The sequence below is a fragment of the Callorhinus ursinus genome, unplaced genomic scaffold (assembly GCF_003265705.2).
Source record: "Callorhinus ursinus isolate GAN/ISIS: 27379988/994484 unplaced genomic scaffold, GSC_fseal_2.0 scaffold12, whole genome shotgun sequence".
NCBI classification, from domain to species: domain Eukaryota; kingdom Metazoa; phylum Chordata; class Mammalia; order Carnivora; family Otariidae; genus Callorhinus; species Callorhinus ursinus.
In genome coordinates, this window is record NW_027397074.1 from 33081758 (window position 1) to 33100503 (window position 18746).

The 18746-nt window shown below is 35.2% G+C and overlaps 1 protein-coding gene across 1 annotated transcript in view; it reads right to left on the bottom strand.

Moving 5' to 3' along the window:
• CRPPA (CDP-L-ribitol pyrophosphorylase A) overlaps positions 1 to 18746 on the bottom strand; it is a 408855-nt gene that overhangs the window by 108856 nt on the left and 281253 nt on the right. Inside the window, exon 10 of the mRNA XM_025873381.2 lies at positions 1913 to 6353. Within this exon, the coding sequence (XP_025729166.2) occupies positions 6249 to 6353 (105 nt within the window). The 3' untranslated portion in view covers positions 1913 to 6248. The remainder of the gene's footprint in view (positions 1 to 1912; positions 6354 to 18746) is intronic.

Here is an 18746-nt window from a genome sequence, read left to right on the forward strand (position 1 = left end):
CCAGAAACCTCATTCAGTTAATCTTCAAGATGCTCTGCCAAACCTTATCCAAATAACCCAATTATTACAGTCTACAGACTAGTGGAAATTCTTACAAAATTGGCTTCCTTGTGGAATCTCAAATCATGTCTCCATTCGGGTCAGAAAGATCACTAGGATTGCCTTGGTGAAGTTTTTGCCTCTGGGCTGAACTGCAATTTTGCAAAATGGAAAATGAGGGAATGCATCCAGGTAAAATTCTGGATGCAGATTTAAATCAGATTTTTTTTTAAACCTTAAGTAAAGAACAACCCTTCCTAGTTATAATCTAATTCCTGGAAAAACTGTCCAAAGAGAGTCAGAAATTCTGCATCCCCAAACCCAGTTTGGCTTTCAGTATGCTGGGCGATCAAGTGTTCCTTAATCTCTGCATATGCGTTTTTGCAGCTGTCACGTCACAAGGTTGATACAGACCTACCTCACAGAGACCCTGCAAGGATTAATTAAGGTTAAAGTGGAAGGAAAAAAGTGCACTTAACAAGTCAGGCTTTATCCGTGCTGCTAAAGAGACCCAGATGTTTTAACAACTACTCAGATTATTTGATAGCCTCCTCAACTAAGTAGAGAATGAATTTACATAATGCATTTCAGCTGTGAAGACTTTTTAAAAATCAAAGATTTCAGTATTTCAGATGGTAAGAGAAAACAATCTGGCTCCTTTCAGGTCTAGCTCATCATACTGGACACCATTCACCCCCAAATCTTCCCATTGAGCAAATATTGATATATGCTTAGGCCTGTCTAATGGCTAGGGAAGACTCCATACTTTGTCACACCCAGGCATTTTTCTAGACTTTCCTTTCTCCTATAAACATGATGAATGGATTTCTGCTTCTCTTTGCACATTGTCTTGTGTTCCTGGGACATAAATGGCTCTATGCAACTCTGGTTCATCAAGAAAGTACTTACTTCTACTTTTTAATCTTACACTTCCGTTATTCAAGTATGTCTGATCATTCAGTGCCTGAGCAAACTCCTACAACTTTAGAGCCCACGGAGATGGATGGTACTGATAGTAACTGTTGGTCGCTATCAGTCCTTGTCGAGGATACTGGCACGTGCAGATCCAGGGACGTTCCAAAATATGTTTGTGTGTTGGGGGTGGTGATGGGCAAAGGAAAGGAACATCACAGAAACACTGAAAGACAATGGGATTGAGCCTTTTTTTTTCTCTTACTATTTAAGGAAAAAAAGGTATTTGAGATTTCCATCTTTGAGGGTCATTCTTTAAGGAATCTTAGGATAGTACGTTTTGTAATATTGCATTGCATTGTGTTAGGAATATAAGCTCTAAAGTGAGAGAAGCCTATTTGAATCTCATTTCTCCCACTTGATGCTTGGGTGAGTCTGAATATGTTTATTTAAAATGTATGTGCCTTGGTTTCTTTGTTTTTTAAATAGAGATTGGTATAGTACCAGTACACAGAGTTATTCTGAAGAAAAAAAGTTAGGTACAGGCAAAGCATGAACAGTTTCTAGAACAAGAGTAATCATTCAATAAATGTTAGCTATTTTTTATTATTATTTTAAGTGCCTGTATTTTAACTCAAAATCATCTTACGCCTAAGAAACTTTAACCTCTTTTGTAAATTTTTCTAAAACATTCAGGTCTATTTTTCTCTTTTTGTAACTATTGAAAAGGGAAGGAGGTAACCCTCAGAACCTTCTCATACTTTGGGATCATGACTCTGATCAACATTTCTCCTCATAAGCATTCTACCTTAGCAACATGTGTGTCTCCAGATACATCCTAGGCTTGTGAGGACAAATATGTCATGCACCACCACAGAGCTTCTTGACTACCACTTGGCGTGCAACAGAAAGTTTCAAAACTTACTACTAGCAAAAAACAAGGAGCATTTATGCAGCTCACCTGTCTGGTGGAGGTCACCTGAACTGGCCTAGGGAGCCCTGCTGTTCTCAGCTGGGCTTCTTCATCCATTTGTTGATTAGCTGGAAATCGACTGATCTGGGCTTTGTTTTCCTTTTGGAGACAGCGGGCCGGGCAGGACATGTTCCTCTCAAGGTGGGGGCAAGAGCAGAAAGGAGCAAGCAGTGACATGCAAGGTCTCTTGAGGCTAGCCTCAGTCATGCACGGCCACTTCGGCCTCACTCTACTGGTCAGAGCAGGTTACACGATGAATCCCAAAGTCAACAAATGCACATACATTCCTCCTACGGGAGCTGAGTGGAGAGAAAGAATATTTCTGAACCAGAATTCAACCCACTACGCCCAAGCAGACATTGTTAAGTGATCACAATACTCTTCCACTGTGACTGGATAGAGCTTTTATATCCTTAATGGCCACTGTAATTGCTAGGATACCTGCTAAATATGAGGGGAAGAAGAAAAAAAATCTAAATGAGACTTCTGATTTTGCAGATTTTTAATATATCTTACAGAATAATAAATCTGGATCTCAAATTCCACCTGTAATATAAAACATCACACTGTTATTTTTTGAGTAAATGTCATATTTAGTTATTCAACTGTGATCGAATTAGTATGAAAAAATATGTATATACACACTAAATATCAATGATAATTGCCATTGGATTTTAAAATACCATTAAGTATTTAGTTATTTATCAATCACATATTTTTTCTTAAAAGAGAATATACTGAGAATCTTTACTAGTGTTACTTTTCATTTAAAAAATGCACATTTTTCACAATTTTGAAACTAAAATTGTACAAGAACATATATAAATGGTATAGTGCCCAAACTACCCACAAGCCGGTTCTAATTCACTTATTTTGAACCATACTAACAAATCCTAAAATGATATATACTTTTTCATTTATTCTGTTTATTTTTTAATTAAACTTTGAAAATAACTTCACTTTTTCTTCATCAAAATGGCTGTAACATTTTAATTCAAATATTATTTACTCTTCCTTGGACTAATTAGTTTCAACATAAAAGGAAATAAAATTTGCAGATTTAATATAAGAAAATGTTCTACTGCAACTTGATGTTTATAAAATGATCATTATATTTACATGTATTAAGTAAAATTTGATAGTGATAACCAGCATGAAAAAAAAAAAGAGTTTACCTGTTAAACCAATGCAAAATGTTTGAAGTGACCACATGAAGAATGGCTCTGGTAATTCTTACCCATAAATTCATATACTTCCAACAACTTATCTCTCAAACTGAGTTTTATGAAAAAAAAATTGCACCTCTTACCAATATGTCATTAGCCAAACCATTGATCACACTGTTAAATTCCATAAAAGTCTAACTAAATTGCACTTAATTAACTAGCGAACATTTAGAAAGAAAATAGTCATTCATAAAATTTTCCACAGGTAGAAAACAATTTGAGCAATGCTGAAGCATAACTTAACTATTATTTTAGAAGGCATTTTAGAAAATAAAGTGAAAATAGTTCCCATGAAAGAAGCAGTGATGAAAATTTAACAATAAAGTTGCCTCTGGATCTCTCAGACACTAAAAACAACCAATTTATCTTTCTCTCTTGGCCAACAATTCTTTCCATTTCCTTCACCCCTAGCTACAATTTCTATATGTTGGAAAGATGGCTGGAAAGCTACAAGCTTCAGGACTTTCCTCTGGTCATTGGGATGATCTGTCCCTCTTTGTCCATTCCCCCAGGGCTCACTGAGAGCTTCTGGCTTACTTCCCACAGCCTCTCAGCTGGATGTCCTTTACCAGCATCATAATTAAACAGGGAGCTGAGCTTCAAACTTAGCATCAGTGGTCCTGAGTCTAATCTCTACCTCTTGTTATTAGGGAGCCACAGGGCTCTCCACAAAGTAGCTAAGATCTCTGAACCTCAAGTTCCATCTACACAATAAAGGATGTGGGAAGACTTCTTTAAATTACTTTCTTTTTTTTTTCATTGTGATCTAATTTAATTCTCTTATTAGATACTTTAAAACAATTTGGTCCTTTCAAAACTCTTTGAAAAACAGAAACATAATTAAGATCAAGATATAAAAGAGTCGAGGAGAAAGGTCCATTGATGTTGACAAATATTCACCCAATTTAGATTTTGTCTTTGCAGAATCTTGTAGAATAATGAATTTAATGGACTGACACTATTAGAATCACCTATATTCTCTGTTATCAGAGTTGGAACAATTTGTTTTTGTTGCTAAGTTTAAATGATTCTACCTTCATCCTTGTACATTCTAGGATTGGAAAATTTTATGTAGAATAAAGTGGTGTAATCATATCCTTCTGTGTTGTCTAATTAATAGTGGCTCTATACCTGCCATAAGTTATGGACCAACTGATTCCTAGTGGAACATGTCTATTTGGCCCCAACTATTATGCCATCACTGTAGCTAAAGGATAAGTAAACCACTAACATTAAGCATGGTGGCTGAGATTTAAATCACTTTCAAAGCTGTCAATCACTTTGTAAACTGTAAGGAAAAAGTCAAATGAGATTATAATGGTGATGATGACGGTGATTATTTCAGTCACAGTTTAAGATTGCCTAGGGTAAAGTCATTAGTAATCGCTCCCAGATAAATTCTTATCTGGCTCAACAATCCATTAATAATTTGAAATTTAAGGTAACTTAACCAGCACTCAATTGATACAGTAATTTTGCTGTGCCATAGATATACTGTTTCTGCCTTTTACTCAAAGGCACTTTCTCTTTAAAACCCTGATAATATTTTCCTATTTGCCTTTATAACCACTTCCGAGTTCTAAAACATTTTCACCTGAAGACTTCAAAAGGTGCAGGTGTGGACCTTTTCACAACACAGTCAACCCACCACCTTAACAATGACACAGATGTTCTAGCCACAAATCTATATATTGCCCACATAACTTTCACCATCACGATTTTGAATTAAATCATTTATGTTTTTTATCATCCCTAGAGAAAAAAAAAAAAGTGGTAAGCCCAGGAATTTAGATCTAAGCTACACTGAAATAACACACTTCATTTAGGAGTATGAATTGAAGTAATTACTCCATTATATTCTACTATTACTTAAATGTAAAATATAAACTATCCTACTAATATAGGTCCTAGATAAAAACAGGGAAAATCATCCAACATGTTAAGAAATTTTATAGAAATTCTCACAGTTTATCTTTAACTGATAACATCTCATGCAACTTTTATAGTTTCCACAAGTAACCTAAGCCTTGGAATCTGATCTAATGTGTTTTTATAAATGTAAAAATAGAATAAAAGTTATCTCTAATGATTGTATATACATTTTTTGCAAAATTTAATGTAAGTGAAAATCATTCACACTTTTAAGATGTATATACCAGTGGAAATTTGAAAGAGTAAGAACATGATTTTAAAAGACAGCAATATCAGGGCACCTGGGTGGCTCATTCTTTGAAGAGTCTTATTCTTGATCTAGCTCGGGTTTTGATCTCAGGGTCGTGAGTTCAAGTCCTGCATTGGGCTCCATGCTGGGCATGGAGCCTACTTAAATAAAAAATTAAAATAAAAAAAAAGACAGCAGTATCTGTATCAAAAAATAATTTATGACTCCCTACCTTTCAGAAAAGACTAACTTGGGACTGACCAAAATAATTTCACTTTTATGAAGATTTCTGGTCTTCTTTTAAAGGCATTCAGAAAAATCAGAGACCTTTTAATATAAGTCAGAATTATTTTTCATAAACCAAAGAAAACATAGAATTTTAAAACAGAAAAGCAGGAGAGAATTACATCTCCTTTATGGATCTAGAGTAATGTGAGGCCAACAGTGAAAATATTAGAACCAGAGTTCCCTGTTGTCTCTTTTATTTTTTAAGGTGTGGAAAATTAGAAAACAAATCAAAATATCAGTTGGTAAGAGGACAATTTTGGAATTAAAAATTATTCTCAACCTTTTTTTTACTCGTTTCATGATAGTGTGATTTACTAATTAAACATAGAGATAAGATCACAGTTGAAGTTCTCTAAATTCTCATTCCTAGGAGGATTAGCTCATTCATCATGATTTCTATTTGATTTTTCATGCCTTTGCAGAAGATTACATGAAGGTTATTACTTTCCATTTGCATATTTTCTGATTAATTTATATTTGACATGCACAAGAGTATTTTTTTCACAGACATAAACATTGATTCATTTCTATAACCCAAACGTCACATCCTACAAATTAAACATTCTACCACATACAATAGGGAGGGAAGCACAGCAGAGACCTAGGTAAATGTTTCTAAAAACCCAGTACATAATTTTCTCTGTGTTCTTCATGCTACCAGTAGCTGACCAACAAGTCCAGAATTTCTTTCTTTGATTAAGGTGGCAATAATTGTGACTCCTTGCCTTAAACTTGCCTGTAGCTTCTGTTCATCCTGAAAAAAAAAAAGGACAAAACAATAATTATTTTAAAAAGAAAATATGTCACATTAAATTTAATAGTTACTTTTATCTTTTAATATTTCTTCATATTTTAGTTTTTTTCGCATCAGCTTTACAGAGATATATTTGACATGTAACATTGTGTGAGTGTAGGCTGTACAATGTGATGATTTGATATACCTATGTATTATGAAATGATTACAAAAAAGTTAATCCATTACCTCATACAGTTACCATTGAGGGGGCAGTGAGAGCATTCAAGATCTACTCTCTTAGCAACTGCCAAGTATACGATATTGTTAACTATAATCACCATGCTATACATTAAAATCCCAGAACTATTCACCTTACAACTGAAGTTTGTACGCTTTGATCAACATCTCTCATTTCCTCCACCACTCAGCCCCTGTCCACCACCATCCTCCTGTTTTTATGGGTTCAGGGAGCCACTTTTCAAGGTCCCCTGGTTCTCTGGACTTGGCACCCTCTGGAACTCAGATCATAGCTACTGGTATGCATGTCGTCTCTCAAATAAAGGAGAAAAGCTTTTGCAAGCACTTTTCATTATATACAAAATGTGTCTGCTGAAGATACCAAGAAAACACTGACACAATTTCAAATCCTAGCAGTATGAAACAAAAAGATTTTCCCTTAATCCAATATCTGACCAACTTTGGCTCTTCACTCAAGTGTGAATATTTCATCGATGATGCAAGCCTTTCCTTCATTTTGTTTCTGAGTGTTCGCCAACAAAAGACTTTGTTATAAACTGTGAATACTGGTCTGGGAGGAAAAATAAAAATGGCTTGCTGTTTGTGAAATAAGGATCAGGCACATTAGTGAAATGAGTTTCTCACAAGTTGCTAAAATGTGGTTTTTGCCTGTGAAATCATATTGCCTATGAATATATGTTTACTCCAACTGTTTAGTCTTCCTGAGGGGGATGAAGGGGAAGAGAGAGTCACAACAGAGCTAGTCTCTTTAGGGTGTCTGTGTTGTGAATTGTGTTAGGTTCGGGAAGAGGGACCTGGTAACCAACTTCTAAATGCTGGCAACATCCTTAACACCTTCTCCTAGTGTTCGGTGTATGACTAGAACCTACTGCTCCTACCTTCTTAACGTTTCTTGACTCCACTTACTCCATTCAAACTGCCGCTGCCAGCAAAACATCTCCATCCTAAATTACTGGAACAATCTCTCCAACAGTCTCTCTGAAGTCTTGTTCTCTTCTACTCTGTTTCCCACACAGCAATCAAAATACTTATTCTAACATATAGATCTGATCACATTACTACCCTGCCTAAAATCCTTCCAGGGCTACCTTTGAACTTCAGGGTCCAATCAGAACCCTTTGCCTTTATATCCTTCCATCCTTTCTGCCATTCCCTTAGAATCACTCAATTCCCCAAGCCACACAGAACTGCGTAAGATTGCCCAAACAAGCTATTTTTCTGAACTTCCATTCCTTTGCCTCAGCTAATCCCTTTGCCAGGAAAGCTATCTCACTCCCTTCCTGCATTAGCTGACCCTAGTTACTCTTTGTGGTTCCACCCAGTTATCAGTGGTTGCAATCTACCCGGATCCCTATCCCCCAGCCCAGTTGGGTGAGGCAAATCTCTGTTTCCACAGCTATTAATTCCTCCAGCACACTGAATTCTAATAGTCTTTTTAGTTGACCATCTATTCCCCCAGATGATGAGTTTCTTGAGGTAAAGAATTTTTCCATTTTGTCTTTGAATATGGAACACTTAGTTCAATGCCTACCACATGGTAGCACTCCATAAATTATAATGAATTCAAAGCAAAGAAGGCTATGATAGAGGTTTCATCACCCTTTCAGTTTAACTCATTTCTTAACATTGACCACTTTTTGGTTACTTTGTTTACTCCTATTTGCATATTTGGCAGGAAACCTGGCAATGGTACAAAGAGTATTATCAAAACCTTTCCACTACCACATCTCCATCAGCCCAGAGGCCCTAGGCTCTTCATCTATGAGGATGGTGGCGAGAGACCATCTCTGCTTCATCTACACTTTCCCATCAATTTCCCTGATTGTGTTCTAAGGGGTAGAGCTGGGGAAAACCCACAAGGGTTAAATCGTGGCTACTCTGTATCTTGCAAGTGAGTTTTAGTGACATTTCAGTACTGAATTTCAAAGGCTGTACTGGCTTCCTGAATATAACAAGACCTAAATCACATATGAACCATTCTAAAGCCAAATATGCCTGGACTTAAAACGTGATTCGCTTATATGAGGAGTAGGTATCATTCATGCCACATCATTCATAAATACATAAATATTCCAAAACGGAACAAAATACAAATTAACTCTAGATATGTATGTGTCACTCTTAATGATTAATTAATTACAATATTGCAGGGTTTATAATACACGTCTACACCCAAGTCTCATTTATTAAATTGAGACATACAACAGATGATGAAAATTACAGGTTCCCCTTTAAAAATAAACAGAAAAAGACTATCTGTATAGCCTCTTCGAAACCAATTTATACTTATCATAATGAAAGCAGGAGAGCAATACATGAAGAAGGGGAAAAAATCTGTTTAAGAAACTAGGGTTAGAAAATCACATTTCTAAGTCTTAGAATAAATCTATTCCCATTTGATAGCTCCACAACTTATATACCTTTAACTAATGAATTTAAGAATGTTCTTTTAAAAGTTAATTTATTTATGCAATTTCAACAGGCATCATTTGGAATGAGTGTAATTCAGTGAGAAGAACCAATGTTAACTCACTATTTTCCCTTTCTGCCTGAGCTCATTTTATCCCTGAAAAATATAGAAATTCAAAAAAGTGATTAAACAAGATGGTGAGACCCACCTATACTCAGAAAATTCTACTATGTACAAAGAGCAGGTGTTCAAACAATGTATGGACTTCAAAGTCATCTCAAAATTATCTCTACAAAAGCATTGCTAATGCAATTTTTAAAAAAGGTAAATTCAAACAGATCTTTAAAAAAGCATTTCTTGCTGCAGTAGATATGCAAACCACTGTTTTTAATTGAGGAGGTGGGGGGAACAAGGGGGGCCTTACAGCTGATGATTTTATCACACACAAGTGCGTGTGTGTGTGTATTTTGTGTATTCCAAATATTATATAATAAAAATATTTAATGTTAAAATTAAGTAAGCAAGGTCAACATGAATGCTGAAAAATCATGCTCACAGTACACATTCTTGATACAATGTAACGAAATGGCATTGACTGTTGTGGTCACCCTCCCCAAAACCCATAACCCCAGTCTAATCATGAGGAAAACATTATACATATTCCAGTAGAAGGGCATCCTACAATATATCTGACCAGTCCTCCTCAAAATTGTGAAGTTCGTCAAAAACGAGTCTGAGAAAACGTCACAGACAAAAGGAACCTAAGGAGACATGACCAACTAAAAGTAACATAACATCCTGAAATTAAAAAAAATACATTAGTTTAAAACTAAGGAAATCTGAATAAACTATAGGACTTTAGTTGTTAAAAATAAGGGAGACTGGGTACAGGGCATAGAGTAACTCTCTGCTATCCTGAATAATACAAAGTGTATTCATTCTCAAAAAAGTATGTGTTCAATTTCAAAATATTTCTCTTGATTTTAACAATGTTTCTGTGCCAGAATTACAAAACTTGAGTTACAAAGTTAGTTTATTTGTGTGTGCCAGCCCATGTATATATTCCTTAAATAAAATACACTATTCTTTTCATAAATTGTGCAACTGATAAGGGCACCGACTCTAGAATGAGACTGCTGGTATTCAAATACAGGCTTTGACAATTTTCAAGTGATCTTGAGCAAATTATGTAAACCTCACAGTTCTCCATTTTTTCTTCTAAAAATATAATAATATTAGCTGCCTCACCACTTTTCTGTGGGGACTGAATCAGACAAGACACATAAACCACAGATACCTGGTAAATGTCCATTGATAATAGCTGTTAGAATTATCTTTATGGTGTGCACTAACTTCGCCCATGACATAGTAGCTGATATCACTCTCTCATCACACATAACCATTAAATCTGATTATCTACTATATGTAAAAATACTGTTGCAGCTCTTGGACAGTAACCTATGCATGTCTACAATCCTTGAAAGAAAATCCTTTTAGGTAACATTCACCCCAGCTGTCTCGTTGAGAGAATTTTTCCAAACTATAAAGAGAAATAGAGTCCAAGAAGAGAATGACAGTACACCCAGGTAGAAAAGACACAGATTACAATTTAGAGTGGTTAAGGTGGCGTGGATTTGAGCAGGCGAAGTCCCTGGCAGTGGGGAGTTGCAGAAAAGTCCTAAAAATCTGCTAAGAATCCCTTCATTTCTTGGTCAACTTCTAAACTGAGCTTCTGCGGGAAGACTCAGTGGGGCTTAGCAGAGAATAACTGCTGGAAAGCTGGGGAGCTGAGCAAAGATTCAGAGGCCACACTGTACTGAGAACAAGGAGATTAGATATGAGTTCAGCTAGAATGAAGAGATCTTGGTGAATACCCATGGCCTTTGGTTGAGAGCTGTAAAAGGCCATGCCTATAGCCTGGGAATAAAGACAAAATGGAATTGAACCTGCCCTAACGAAGTTTAAACAGCCTTCAGAAGATCTGGTTTATCTCCCAATAATATAAGTGCTTGCCAGAACAAGTTTTAGTATTCTTTGGAGGAAGCTAAAATAAGCTAGAGCCTTCAAAAAGTTTCATAACTCAAGTACGGCATATAATAAAATCTTACCTGATGAGTAAAGAAGAAGAAAGCAGGAGGGGAAAAAAAAAAAAAACTTAAGGAGAGAAAATCATCCGTATATAGGATAGTTTTCAGACATAATCCATATGTTGGAATTAGCATGCAAGGATTTCAAAATAACTATGATTAATATGTTAAAAAGGATAGAAGAGATGGAAACTGATGAAAAATGGACATTTTCAACATAGCATGGGAATCTATAATAAAGAATATTTTACACCTGTAAAATACCATCCTTGAAATTAATAACGGATTGGTTTAACATGAGATGGGCAGAGCAGAAAACAGTATTATTGATCCTGAGGACAGGTTAAAATACATACATATATATCCAAACTGAAGCACTGAGAAAGAAATGGTTAATTATTACTATAACCACCTTAATACTTATGACTGTGTTACTATCCCATTTCCCCACTGCTTCCTTACCTACTGCTACATTCCACCGCCACCATCAGAACACCTGTTTGGGACATTTAGAAAATCACACATGGGTTCTCTCAGTACCCATGTCACCTAGGGAATGTTTACTACAGGAAACCAACAAGCATAAAGAGAGTCAACCCCATTTCAAGGAAAACCCAACGTCATGTGCATAAATATGCAAAGAACTAGGCTGAAGGTAATACAGCTAGAGCTGGGCATAAAGGGATGAGGGAATTCAGAGCGTGGTAAGACCAGGTAATGCTGGAAAGGCCCCTCGAGGAGGTGGAACTGAAGGGTGAGAAAAAGAGAGGCAAAAACTGCAAAGTCCAGAATGAAAAAGAAATTTGAGGGAACAAGAAATCATGGCTGATTTCATTGTGGCATAGCAATGTGATAGGCTAGACCTCACAAAGATATTGCAGGGAAAGTGAGCACCCAAATTCCCACAAAAAAATGAAAAAATAAATCTACTAAAATTTATCACCTATTCGTTATCTGTCTGTAACTCTAGCAATTAATTTCCAGGCTTCAGGTTTACCTGAATTTCTACTCACCAGCCATAAAGAGCATAAACTTTAAACATGACACACCAATTTGTACATAATCACACACAGAAATCAAAGGAATACTTTTCTTGAACTTAAAGAAAAACGGGAGGATGTTCAGCGAGGCAAGATGAGTTAGTGTGCATTTTCTCTTAAATCTACATGATTTTCATCATCATAATTCCTTGTTTTATATTATCCTGCTCACTTCACAGCAATGTCAATTTTTCAGAAAAATCTTAAAAATTGCTAACTCTATCCTGTCATAAAATAATAAAAACATAACTTCTGGCTCAAAAATGCAGCATTCACTCTTTTTCTTGGTTACAAATGTATTAAAAAAATAGAAGCCAGTCAGAAAGGAAGTAAAGAATACAGTGGGTCTGATTTCTTAAAATACTAGGAGGGAAAATATTAAAATGTTAACAAAAGTTTTTTTTTTTTAAGATTTTGTGTATTTATTAGAGAGGGAGCTCAAGCAGGAGGAGCAGCAAAGGGAGAGGGAGAAGCAGGCTCCCTGCTGAGCAGGACCCTGGGATCATGACCTGAGCCAAAGGCAGACACTCAACTGACTGAGCCACTGAGGGTCCCAACAAGAGTTATTTTTGGATGATGGACTTATGGCTATTCTTATTTCTTCTCTGTGTTATAGTCTCAAAATTTTCATAATGAACACAGCTTATTCTTCTAATAAGAAAAATAAATTGTTTTAAAATTTAGTTCCAAGACTTGAAATCCTGGGAACTAAATTTCATCTGTTATCACATAAAATCAATAATACAGAACAGTGTCCAAATTTCCAGGACACATTTATCTCCATAAAAAATCTTCAAAATCTTCACAAAGAAAACATTTTTTTTGAATATTTTAGTCTTCAATAAAAGATCCAAGAAAGAATTATATTAATAATTCACAAGGCCTTAGCTTTCTGCTGACTTAAGAGGTTAAGAAAAATACAGTGGAAGTCAAGCTAAAGGAAACAACAGAAAATTTGTACTTAATTTTATTCAGTACATTAACAATTGCTCAATGAGATCCTGGAGAGTTTCTCAACAGTCAGATTTTTTAAATATTAGGAAGAACATTAGATGAAACATAAATATATAATAGCCCCTTTAAATTTTCTATACCTTCAAACTGAATTATTTAGGATGAGAATCCGCATGGGTTTTATCTAGAAATGCCAAATTTAGCTATTTCTTTATCTTTGTCATTTCAAGAGTAAGATGAAATATACTATGTTTAGATGAAAGATGCACAAAAGTTCTAATTAATATTCTCTCTTAAACACATAAGGTAATTCTAAATTTACTCTAGAGCAATTAAGTCTTATCAACGGAATCCTGGACTTCAGTGTTTTTGTGTGTGGTTTGTTTGTTTTCTGGTTGATAGGAAGGTTTCCCTATATTCCCTACAGTGGTATTTATCTATCATCTTCAATAGCGTAATAGAGTTTTGATGCAGAAATTCTCATAGGACTTCTAAGCTATTGGCAAAATTTGGGAAATCAGGGCAAGTAGGAGATGTCATTGTTTTCACAGAAGATTGGGAATGACAGGAACACTTCCATAATTTATAGTGGCTCTTCTTTCCCCCCTTCCCATCACCTACCACTATTTGGACAACAAACCTGCAGTTTCAGAGAAATTACATCTCACAAGTGTGCACAAGTGGTCAATTTTCTATAATGTCTATGTCTTCAAAATTCCTTACTCACTAAATGTTCCCTTCCATTTTCTCAAGGACAACTTAGGGCAAAGCTATTCCCAGTGTACATAAACTTGAAGAACTTTTTTAAAGGTTTATTTTAAAACATTTATTTCTATCACTGTTCTACACAGCTCTCAGTATTTGAATTAAAGAGGCATAAACAAATTTACAGGATGCTGTTAGAATCAAATTTATGTGGATTTTGTGGAATACGCTCTCAAAGAATAGCAGGAAAAGCTATGACATCATTGTTGTCCAAATCTTTATAGACAACCTGAAAGGAAACTTTTAGAGATATTCATCCTCCACACGCATCATTCCTAAAGAACACAATGTCCTCTGTTAAAAGGAAAACTATAAAGTTAAAATATATGTATATACATGTTTAGGCTTTAGATGTCTCAGAAGATTAAACAGTCCTTTTTGAAAGGTAAACATTACATTGTCTCAGCAAATTCCATACCTAAAGCCTAATTCAATTTCCATGAGCTACAAGACTCTCCTGAAATTCAGGTTGCTCATATTTTGATATTAATATCTTTCTGCCATCTATCCTTGTCTTGGTGAACTCATGAAAAAATTATCAAAACACCAGAAAATGTCAAAAACTTCCAAATAAAAGTGCACAATTGATATCCATACATACATTTATATCTGCATGTATTTATATTTATAGAAAGCATGTACATTATACAAAAATACAGTATACGTAATATATAAAAATGCTAAATTAGGCTTTGAAATCTTTTAACACTTTTGTTACATTTGTAAGATAATATCAAATCAAAAAAATTGTATACATTTTTCTCACACAGAAGGAAAAATCTAATAGTAAAACACTGCCCCCTCGTGGAGATGAAAATGAATGTTTGGTGTGCATGAATTTCCAAAACTTCAGGAAAAATCTTACTCACAGAGTTTGAGAAAAACAAAACAGTCCTCTCCAAATGAAAAGCATTTGCCTCTTGCTCATTTGAGTTAAACAACTGTCTCCTAAAAACCTCGGTAATACAATACTATGAAAATGCACCTGGATTTACTTATTAACATGATCCTCACACAGCAGTTTTTGTCTCCTCTATTCTCCATGCCTTGCCATATTGTAGGTGCTCAATAGGTATCTGTAGGAAGCGCTAAGAAAAAGTAATTGGTCAGGGGCGCTTGGGTGGCGCAGTCGGTTAAGAGTCCAACTCTTGGTTTTGGCTCAGGTGAAGATCTCAGGATTCTGGGATAAGCCGCATGTGGGGTTCCCTGCTCAGCAGGGAGTCTGCTTCCCCCCCTCTGCCCCTCCCACACCGCACATGCTCTCTCTCTCTCTAATAAATAAATACAAACCTAAAAACAAATAAAGAAAAAAATAATTGGTCAAAACTCTGGGGCACCGCTGAACAGACACAGAGAATAAAGATAGGAAAGACCCAAGCCATGCAGTGTTCAGTGCCAGAGAACGGGGCGGGGCGGGTAAAACATGGATAGCCAAAAAGCAGATGTCTACCATGAGAAACAAGCAGCTCATTATTGTGTCAATTATTTCTAGATCTGGGATTTGTCACACTGTCATACTTTATTTTCTTATAATATCATTCATACTATCAATTCTACAATTTAATAAGGTTGAAAAAGTGGTCTCATACACAATGTCCCTTTTAATTAGCAAAATGTTTTGATCCTACACAATTCTCCCAGCAGTTACCAAGTCCTGCTAGCTTTCTATTGTGACATCCCTTGCCAGTCACACTCCAACTGCTCCAAGTCTATATCCACATCATCCTGTAGCTCGATTCCTTTAGGATGTCCTAACTGGCTACTTTTCTTGGCCTTTGATTACTGCTCTCATCTCACTAGGACACCATTTTCATTAGATCAAACTCATATTACTTTCAGCATATTCTTCACTTAAGCATTTAAGACTGTCCACAACCAACCTAATTAACCCTTCTAACCATGGTTCTTACTTCTTTACAGAATCCACTTCTGTAGCCATACTGGTACAATCAGTTATTCCTTCTTTAGTAAAATGCTTTCCTAATAATTGTTTTTATACTTCACATCAATTTTCAAAAACCTGGCTGTGATGACTAGTATCTGTTTTACTGAACATTAATGGTTTACATTATCATAATTTGTCTCACGATCCCTTACTAATATTTTTATTAGGTTTACATATGTATAGGTCTTATTCTCTTAGCTAAATTGCAGAAGTAAAAGGCAACTCTCCCAAACTAAATTATAACTTCAAATAAAGTACTATATTCACAGTAGGTACTCAATAAATATATACTAACTGAGGTAATTTGCTAATGAATTCTATAAAGATCTGGGTTTATATATGACTATTAAGATGTCTTTGAAATATCAAAGTATTCAGATAAAGGATGCATCCTTATGGAAATAACCTCCTAAAAATAAAATAAAGAAAATAAAAATAAGAAAAGACCTGTATCTGTAGCTGGAAACTGGAAAGTTGTCAAAAGCTAGAATTTTGTGCTACATGATTCCCCCTCCTATGAAAGAGTACCTGGTCTGGGAGTTAGGTGTAAAGGACACTGACAAATTTACACTAATTTACCCAAGTCAAGGGGTTAAAGTCAGATAATGAGGCAAACATTCTGAGATAGGATGGCTGCATAAGCAGAGAAGCAACACATACTAGGTGTTGGTGGAGAATGGGTACTGTTTCCATAATGCATGAGAAATGATAGGAGAGACAGAAAGATTATCCAGAAGAGTTTGTTCTTGAGTGGATGGTCCAGGTAGAAAAACTATTAGTAAAAAAATCCTGATAATCCTTTTAGAACAGAAAGACTAAGTTTTTCCCATAAAATTTATATTCAAAATTTTAATTACAAACTTAATACAAGGAGAAACTTAAATGGATTAATGCAAATATTTTTCTTGGTAGCAGTGTGTGTGTGTGTGTGTGGTGTGTGTGTGTGTGTGTGGTGTGTGTGTGTGGTGTGTGTGTGTGTGGTGTGTGTGTGGTGTGTGTGTGTGTGTGTGTGTGTGTGTGACAGAGAGAGAAGAATGAGAGAGGGGGAGAGAGAGAGAATTATTGGTTGGAATAGTTTTGAGCAGTTAAAAAAAAAAGACACCTAGTTAATGACCATTAGACTCAAATATTGGTTAAATGGGTGATTAGTTAGTATCCAAAATCTTAATATCCAAGTTTCACAGTTTGTCATTACATTAAAAAGTCTATCTCCTTCCAAGATGGAAGCTTTAAATCACAACTTATAAAGAGAGTTCTATCCTGACCAGACTGGGGCTAATTTTTATCAGTATTAACTACCAAAAAAACTAGCCTGGCAAAGCTCCCTCCTAGCAACACAGTAGAAGTTCTCATGGAGAAGGTCACAGATGGTAGAAGTTTGCCTATAACACTTCTTCCCAGTGGGAAGAAAGAAAAAAATCATATATGCAAAATAATATCTAGGTGGAAAGAACTTTCTGGAATCACCAGAATTAAATCTCTTTCTAAAATGACACTACTAAGTGAAGACAACAGTAAGATTCAAGAAGATGCTTCAGTCTTAAGAGTGGGAACAAAGTAGGAATAATTTTACGTCATAAGAGATTTCATGTAGGTATTAAATAAATGTATTTTTGAACTAGAAATCTCATTGGAGGTGGTAGACAGCCTACTTTTTCTATATAAAGCTGAATTCAATTAGTGGCAGTCAAATTTGAAAATGTTTAGAACTCAGAAGAATAAAGGACTGAAAATAGTTTGTGAAAAGTCAAGGAATTAATTTAAAAATTTAATTATATAAAGGAAATCTGGGGAGAAAACACAATAGATATTGCAGAAGTCATAATGATACAGAAAAAAAATTCCCTTAATTGAATTTAATGTCAGAAATTGCAGACAGAGGTATCATTTAGTGCCTGGCAAAATTAGTGACAATCCCCAAAGAAGCCATAGTCACATGTTACCTTAAAATTTAAATATAAAAATTCAATAGGCTTCAGCAGACAATACAGATTATTTTCAAAAGGCAAGAAAGGTCTTTTGTGAAATGCTAAGTACCACAAGAAAATGGCATTTAAGGAAAAGACTGTTACCTTAGAATTCTGTTAGAATAATAACAAGTAAAAAAAGACATTTGTGATATGCAAGAGCTCTAAAAACCACCAATCAGTGGAGACTTTCTCTAAAAAAAAAAAAAGTATATTTAAAAACTTAACTTCTGGGGTGCCTGGATGGCTCAGTCTTTAGGCGGCTACCTTCGGCTCAGGTCATGATCCCAGGGTCCTGGGATCAAGCCCCACATCAGACTCCCTGCTCAGAAGGAAGCCTTCTTCTCCCTCTCCCACTCCCCCTGCTTGTGTTCCCTTTCTCTCTCTGTGTCTTTCTCTGTCAAATAAATAAATAAAATCTTAAAAAAAAAAACTTAACTTCTCCAATGATGAAACGAGGAAAAAAAAAAAAAGCTTATCCAATGATGAAACGAGAATAGGGACTCCTTTCAACAACTATTTAAGGAATTTATCTAATACCAGACAGTAAGCTATATATTAAGATGTGAACAGACACCTATTTCTCAATCTTTATGGACTATGTAGTCAGTTAAGTCAGACGAACAGAAAAATATATTCATAATAACAAATTATGAAGGAAACAAAAGACCAATTATGAAAATAAAACCAGCATTAAAATTTTCAAGCACAAAATATTTTTAAAACTATGTAAAAAATCCAAATAAATAAAGATAGAAACACAAAATGAACCAGCAAAATTTCATTCTCAAATAAGTAGACTTGAAATATATGAAATAGAACTTTTAAAAGTAAAAAATACTACTGAATTTAAACAAACAAAAAAATCTCAAAGCACGGGTCAGAAAACAGATTGGACGTAACTGAAAAGACTATTACTGAAACTGAAGGCAGAGTTGAAGAAATGACTCAGAATTCATATCAGAAATGACAAAAAATAGGAAAT